The sequence below is a fragment of the Galeopterus variegatus genome, unplaced genomic scaffold, assembly GCF_000696425.1.
Source record: "Galeopterus variegatus unplaced genomic scaffold, G_variegatus-3.0.2 Scaffold1866, whole genome shotgun sequence".
Lineage (NCBI taxonomy): Eukaryota > Metazoa > Chordata > Mammalia > Dermoptera > Cynocephalidae > Galeopterus > Galeopterus variegatus.
Window position 1 is genome coordinate 301534 of NW_007727977.1, and position 8591 is coordinate 310124.

The 8591-nt window shown below is 40.6% G+C and overlaps 1 protein-coding gene across 1 annotated transcript in view; it reads right to left on the minus strand.

Moving 5' to 3' along the window:
• The window catches only part of N4BP2L2 (NEDD4 binding protein 2-like 2), a 75795-nt gene extending 73584 nt beyond the window's left edge, over positions 1 to 2211 (minus strand). Inside the window, exon 1 of the mRNA XM_008579366.1 lies at positions 2160 to 2211. Coding sequence (XP_008577588.1) covers positions 2160 to 2211 — 52 coding nt within the window. The remainder of the gene's footprint in view (positions 1 to 2159) is intronic.
• Positions 2212 to 8591: the final 6380 nt, after the last annotated feature.

Genomic DNA, 8591 nt, shown 5'->3' on the forward strand with positions numbered 1-8591 from the left:
AATTCAGGAAACAAGTCATTGTTGGATTAAACCATCAGATATAGGGTGATAAATGAACTTGATAATGGGAGAAGCAGGATATCCCTTTGAAGTTACTGATCAATCTTACCATCACTAAGGGTGGGACAAACTAATGTCTGCTTACCCCCCCCCCAAAAAAAGCTAAATCCAATCAAGCCTCCAATCTAGAGCCAATTTCCACTTACAGAAACTATAGGAGGAAGAGGGGCAAGTTAAGTGGTTACCACCAGGAAGCAAACAGACAACCAAAGGACATGGAACATTCTACAAGACAAAAAAAACCTAGTTTCTGCAACAAGTTAATGGCATGAGGGTTTAAAGTGGGAAAGCTGCTATAAATTAACAAAATTAAAAGAAACATAAGGGTCGGCCCGTGGCTCACTCGGTAGAGTGCAGTGCTGATAACACCAAGGCCGCGGGTTCGGATCCTACATAGGGATGGCTGGTTTGCTCACTGGCTGAGTGTGGTGCGGATAACACCAAGCCAAGGGTTGAGATCCCCTTACCGGTCATCTTTGTAAAAAAAAAAAAGAAACATAAAACCAAATGTATTTAAAGTACCTTATTTAAATCCTGAATTCAAACAAAACAACTGTAAAGGATACTTAAGGAAAAAGTCAATTACAGACTAGATTACATGATGGCAAGGAATCATCGTTTTTTAAGTATGATAATGACACAGCAGTTAAATAACATGTGATTAAGTAAGAAGAAGATTAATTTGAAATGCATAAAGTATGGTGTCTAGAATTTTATTTAAAATACTTCAGCAGGGCCGAGCCCGTGGCGCACTCAGGAGAGTGTGGCGCTGGGAGCGCAGCAGCGCTCCCGCCGCGGATCCGGGTTCGGATCCCTATATAGGGATGACCGGTGCACTCACAGCGCTCACTGGCTGAGCGCGGTGAGGCCGGTCTCAAAAGGGACAAAAGGGCCGGCCCGGTGGCGCACTCAGTAGAGTGCGGCGCTTGGGAGCACGGTGGCGCTCCCACCGAGGGTTCGGATCCCATGTAGAGACCGGTCCGCTCACTGGTTGAGCACGGTGCGGGAGCAACACCAAGGGTTGCGATCCCGTTGCCAGTCGCGGTACAGGCGCGACACTGAGGGTTGCAATCCCGTTACCGGTCACGAAAAAAAGACAAAAAGGAAAAAACAAAAAACAAAAAAAGGACAAAAAATAAAATAAAATAAAATAAAATACTTCAGCAAATTTAAAAAGGGAGGAGGTAAAAACAAAAAGGGTAGATAAAGCCCAGATGTCAAAATCTTGATAAATGATATTCTGGGTGATGGGTGTTTGTGGTTCATTATACTTTCTCTAATCTAGGTTTGAAATTTTTCATAATAAAAGGTACTGGTTTAATCATCAATACATTCATCTTTTAAAAAATAACAGTATAAGTATTTACCTATATAGCTCTAGATCAATAGCTTTCAATTCTGACTACACATTAGAATCATCTAGAGAACTTAAAAAAAATAATAAAATGTGTAAGCCCCACTCCAGATCAGTTAAAGCAGAATCTCTGGGGCCTGAGGCACAGGCATAAGTTTTTTAAAAAGGTCCCCAAGTGATTCAAATGTGCAGCCAGGGTTAATAACCACTATTCGTGATGAAAAGAAATTGACCCATGTCCTCTACATAATGGATTAAGTAGATTTTTTGTACATTAACAGTGAGAAAAACTTTTAAGATTTACAGGCATTATATTAAGCCTTGGAAAACATTAGCATTATTCTCAGGGAAAATACCTTCTGGGAATACATAACAATAGTATGAATTTATTCATGAGGTGTAAAATAAAGTCTACCAAAATATCCCATACCTCTATTATTTTACCAACATATATTGGTACACTACTTACAGTTTACAAAATGTTTACCTAAATTCTGATTTTCACAACCTTGAACAGGTAGGGCAAGTATAATTATCACCCTCTCTAACACATGAAAAAATTGGGTTTCAAAGCTATTTAAATGGCCTGCCATAGTCATTCAGCTGGTAAAAGTCTAAGACAAGAATAAAAACTAAGTCTTCTGACTCCTACTCAAATATTCTATCTATCCCAGGAGACTTGGCCCAAAACAAACCTCTGTTCTGGTTCCAGTCATGGGCATCACCGAGTTGATTAACATTATACCTGTACCCATCTTGATGGTGAAAATAGTCATCAGTGCTGAACACAATGCCATCACGACTCTGACCAAGCAGAATTCTGTTAATAAAAGAAATCATAAAGGTGCCATTTATAAAATCTATAACCATCTATAAACCACTCAGGAAAGATTATTAAATGAGTTTTTGGTACTTACCTGTAAGTATATTGCAAACAGAATAACAGCACAGAAGCTGAACAGCCTTAAAAAATTTTCAGATTTCAAATATCACTTTACACTTAAATCTACATAATCACAGCCAATTTCAGAAGCTTTTTAAAGCAGCATTTGTATTGCAACTTTTTTTTTTTTTTTGTCTTTTTCCGTGTCCGGCAACGGATTGCAACCCTCAGTGTCGCCCCCGTACCGGACCGAGACCGGCAACGGGATCGCAACCCTCGGTGCTGCCCCCACGCCTCGCTCAGCCAGTGAGCGGGAACCGGTCTGTACGTGGGATCCGAACCCTCGGCGGGAGCGCCTCCGCGCTTCCCAAGCGGCGCACTAGCGCAGTGCGCCACCTGGCCGGCCCCTGTATTGCAACTTTTTAAAACACTCTTCACCCACTTCCAAAATTATGTCAACTATTACCCATGTTTTAACTTCACTGAATTTGTATGTGATGTCTGAAAATGCCCCAATTTAGTGCAACAGGTAATCTAAAAAACGAGGAAGACTAAGCAAGCAACCCATCTGGGAAAAACCATTTTGACCCAAGACACCTTTGATAAACTCATTTCTATGAAGCACAAACATACAAGACCCACACATGAGAGTTAGAAATAGCTTGAGGCTTAAGGTTATGAAACAACCTGTGATCCTTAAACGTATATACAATCAATCTTTAGATTTTTAGATATTAAATCACTAAATGAAATTAATTACTAAACCCTAAATAAAAAATAAACTCTCCAATCAGGCCAATGATAATCAAGCCTTGTTCTGAAAATATAACACCTTAAATTTCCAAGCACAGCGAAATTAACAAGTGTTCAGAGTGTCAGAGAATTCCCATAACCAATGACTTAAAAAGATTGGGAGCATGCTGAGAAAGGAAAAACGCAGTCAGAAAATGATCTGGATCCAACAACGAAAAAAGTATTTTGTTGTTTCCTTCCTCTCCCTCAACCAGAAGGCAATTACAATTGCCTAATTATGGTATTATTCTATAATTGGGGGACATCAGGGGTTGTAGTAGTGGAAGGTGGTAGAAGGGATCGAGAGTGAAAGAATATTTTCCTAGGATGATTCAAGAATACTTACTTCCTACTGCTCAACTATTAAGATGACAAACATGTCATCTCTCCTTCTCTCAGCTTATAATAAAACCATATATATTATAATAAAAAATAAAATCATATTTATCAAAATAAATTTTAAATATGTATTTCCACTTATAAAATTATAGTTCAAATTACTCCAAACAAACCAAATGAAAGTTAATGGTGTGGGTTGGTTGGTTGTGTCTCTGGGGGACTAGAGTTGGATTTCTTTCTTAAGCAGCCATGATTTTTCCAAAATATATCCAAAATATTAAGATGCCACCTAACATATGTGGCATCTCAGTTGCTTATATAGATTACCTAGAGTATAAAAATGCTGTGATATTAGCATTCTTAACCAAAGCTCAATCGCCCAAAAAGAGATTTTTTTTTTTTTTTTTTTTCCTGACTGGTAAGGCGATCACAACCCCTGGCACAGTGTTGTCCGCACCACGCTCAGCCAGTGAGCACACCGCCATCCCCATATAGGATCTGAACCCGCGGCCTCGGCGCTACCAGCACTGCACTCTCCCTAGTGAGCCACGGAGCTGGCCCAAAGAGATTTTGATCATAATCAACCACATGATAGATTCCTAATTATATTCAACAGTACCAGAAATCCAGACATGATCTTTCCTAGATGCCCTATGCTTCCTTTTTTCCATTCCATTACTTTATCAGCACGTGATTTTTAAGATGTTAATAATATCATACTACATGATTACATAGTAGTTTTCATATCCAAGAAATGATTTAAATTCCCCCCAATTAAAAAAATATGTGGGGCCGGCCCAGTGGCGCACTGCTACAGTGCGCCGCTTGGGAACGCGGCGGCGCTCCTGCCGAGGGTTCGGATCCCACATACAGACCAGTTCCCGCTCACTGGCTGAGCGAGGTGCGGGAGCAACACCGAGGGTTGCGATCCCGTTGCCGGTCCTGGTCCGGTACGGGCTCGACACTGAGGGTTGCGATCCGTTGCCAGACACGAAAAAAGACAAAAAAAAAAATATATATATATATATATATATGGGGGGGAGACAGAAAACCAATTTATATGATTAAATCACATTAGCATCAAATATGAGCCAACTTCTATGAAGAACATCTTAAATATATAAGCCATAACTACAGTAAAATGAGTTTAGCTTTGACTTTTTCCTCCCAGACAGCATAGACAGTTTATGCATCTTTTTCAAATTCCCTAAATTATCTCAAACTATGAAGCACCACTTTGGGTACTTAAAAAAAAAAAAAAAAAAAAAAAAAAACTATATGAATCTAGGGATATCTGATGTCATACCAAGCATCTGAACCAAAAATAAATTATTTAAGAACATTAGTATTTTCAAAATTCTAGAGACAGATTGTATCAGCACTCTTTCAAGTCAGGGACTAAAATGGATTCTCAGAATATCAAAATTTGGAACTCTGAATAAGTCAAATATCTAATTAAAAAAAATAAAAATGAGATCTGAGACCAGTGGCCACTTGATTTGTACTTTTTGAGACCATATTAGGTGCCAAACATTTTATATACATCTATGACCTCATTTAATCCTTACAATAACCCTGCCAATTTGATATTAAACAAATCCAGGAAAGAAAATAATTTCAGAAGTTAGGCCAACAGAGTTACATAGATAATGGTGGGAGAGCCACAGTGTCTTCCCCAGCCCAAAACCAATGGACTACAATGATCCCTGCCTTCTAGTGTTTATGCCCTTGTATAATTCCCTCTTCTGGAGTGTGATTGGATTTAATCACCAGCTTCTAATGAATACTTGTAGAATATGGCACAAGTGATGGGATATCACTTCCAAGATCACACACGCACAAAAAAGTGGCTTCTTAGATTCGAGCTTATGTGCTTTCTCTCTCACTTTGAAAGAAACCAGCTGTCGGGGCCGGCCCAGTGGCGCACTGCTACAGTGCGCCGCTTGGGAGCGCAATGGCGCTCCCGCCGAGGGTTCGGATCCCACATACAGACTGGTTCCCGCTCACTGGCTGAGCGAGGTGTGGGCGCAGCACCGAGGGTTGCGATCCCGTTGCCGGTCCCGGTCTGCGACACTGAGGGTTGCGATCCGTTGCCGGACACGAAAAAAAACAAAAAAAAAAAAAAAAAGAAACCAGCTGTCATGTGAATGGAGAAAGGCCCAAGTAGCAAAGAACTGAGGAAGGCCTCCAGCCAGCAAGGAACTAAGGCCCTCAATCTAATATAACTTACAAGGAACTGAGTCCTGTCAACAACCTTGTGACAGCTCTTGAAAGTAGATCCTCCTACAAATCAAGCCTTTGGACCAGAACAGAACCCTAGCAAAACACTGCGATTGCAGCAGTTACCGACCCTGAACCAGAGGCACCCAGGTAACCATACTCAGATTCCTGACCTGCAGAAACTGTGAGGCAGTAAATGTTTTTGCTTAAAACAATTAAGTTTTAAGGGGCCAGCCTGTAACTCACTTGGGAGAGTGTGGTGCTGATAACACTTAAGGCCACGGGTTCGCATCCCTACAACACCAAGTCAAGGGTTAAGATCCCCTTACCGGTCATCTTTTAAAACAAAAAAAAAATTAAGTTTTAGGGTGATTTATTACATGGCCATGAATAACTAATGAAGGCTGTGCTTTTAATTTCTCACTTAAGTAAGGAACAGGCAAACCCTGTTCCTAAAAAAAGGCCTACAAAAGAGTTTCTTTTCACGTTTTTTTTTAATTTCTAAGAATTGCACATTATTTTCTTTAATTTTTCCATGTGCATTTAAACATAGAAATGATGTTCCAAAAAAAAAAACCAGTAAAACTGACACTTCACGAACCCCTTTACCTTCTTATTTACTGAGTGGCTTCGCATACTCCCTAGCCCAAGACCACTTTACAGGGGCACTTCACTCTCTAAACACTCCCTGAATTAAGAATAAAGAGACCTACATAATAAAGAAAGGTAAATCTTTCCTCTGCAGTTTAAACTGAGATCTCCCTCCTCCAAAAGAAGGGAGAAAAAAAAAAAAACTCTTCCCATCCCTCTTTAAACTATGAGTGATATGACAAATTACTACAAACTTGGTGGCTTAAAACAACATGAATTTATTATCTTACATTTCTGAAGGTTAGTAGTCTAAGTTTCACAACTACAAACAAGGGGGGGCAGGCCTGTGTTCCTTCAGGAGGCTCTAAAGAATCTGTTTCCTTGCCTTTTCTAGCTTCTAAAGGTTATCTGCACACCTTCACTTTGCCAGCCTTTCCACCCCCTTCAAAGCCAGCAGTGTACCATCTTCTCTCCTCTCTGACCTCTGCTTCTTTCCTTATGTCTTCTCTTTCGGACTTCCTGCCTCCCTCTTATTAAGCTACACTGGGCTCATCCAGATAATCCAGGACAAACTCCACATCTCAAAATCTAACTTAATCACATGTGCAAAGTCCCTTTTACCATGTAACGTAACACAGGGATAAGGGCATGGATATCTGCGAGAGGGGTGGGGAGGGCAATATTTAGCCTACCACCGTAAATATCCACAACAGTTTAAAAAAACAGACAAGAAAAATTTTTTAAAAAAACTTTCTCTCAAATTCTCTCACTTTTTACTTATTGGCTGGTAAGAATGATCCCACTGTTTCACCCATCCTCTCAAATTATCAAAAAAATCTATTTTCTTCTAGTTTTTTTACTTCTAGTACTTTATCCACCTAAAACTTATTTTTGTGAATGATATAAGATAGGGCTTTAAATATTTTCTTCCAGACTGATAGTCAAACATCATATTACCATTTATTGAACATTTTTCCCTACTGATATAAAATGCCATTTCATTATATACTAAATTCTCTTATCTGTAAGTTTGTTTCTGAATTCTCTAACCTTATCTATATGTTCTTTTGCCAATTACTGCAAAGTTTTAATTATAGTAGTTTCTAAACATATTTTGATAGCTGGTGGGATAAGTCTTTTTTTTTTCTTGGCAGCTAGCGGTATGAGGATCTGAACCCATGACCTTGGTGTTACAAGGCTGCGCTCTAACCAACTGAGCTAATCAACTATCCAAAATATCATTTTTTTCAAATTGTCCTTATTATATTTACACACTAAATGAACTTTAGAATTGGCTTATCAAATTTGATACCAGAATCTCTTTGGGATTTTGGTTAAAGTTTCACTGAATTTATAAATCAATTACAGGGAGGTGTGACATCTTTACTTTATTGGGTCATCCTACCCATAAACATGCTATGGCCAAAGCTATTAAAGCCCACTGTACAGACTCTCTCAGAATCATCAGCATCTTGGGCACTTACCAAGTTGGAGACTGTGTGATTTTAGAAAGAATAGGGGGATTCTGGAGTTAACCCTGGACTTCTAAAGTTTTAGGTTCAAGCACTTACAAGACATGTGATCTGGGATAAATTCACTGAACCATTCTTGGTCTCATCTTTATTTATTTACTTATTTATTTTTTGAGACCGGCCGCACTGCGCTCAGCCAGTGAGCTGTGAACGCACCGGTCATCCCTATATAGGATCTGAACCTGCGGCGGGAGTGCCGCCGCGCTCCCAGCGCCGGCACTCTCCCGAGTGCGCCACGGGCTCGGCCCTTGGTCTCATCTTTTTTTTTTTTTCCTTTTTGTCTTTTTTACTGACCGGCAACGGGATCGCAACCCTCGGTGTCGCGTCCGCACTGGGGACCGGCAACGGGATCGCAACCCTCAGTGCCGCGCCCGCACTGCACTCAGCCAGTGAGCGGGAACCAGTCTCCACATGGGATCCGAACCCTTGGCGGGAGCGCCGCCGCGCTCCCAAGCGGTGCACTCTCCAGTGCGCCACCGGGCCAGCCCCTTGGTCTCATCTTTAAAATGAGAAATTAAGGGCCGAGCCCGTGGCGCACTTGGGAGAGTGCGGTGCTGGCGGGTTCGGATCCTATATAGGGATGACCGGTGCACTCACCAGTGAGCGCGGTGCGGCCGGTCTCAAAAAAGGAATAAATAAATAAATAAATACATAAATAAATAAGCAGAGTCCTGAGAACAATGGAAGAACAAGCCATCATTTCTCCTGCTGTGGAAGACAGATAGAAGTCCAAGTGCAGAAAGATATAAAGATGGAGAGGTGAATAAGGATTAAATTAAGGAAGAGGGGGACTTGAACACTACCCCCCCAAATTATAAAG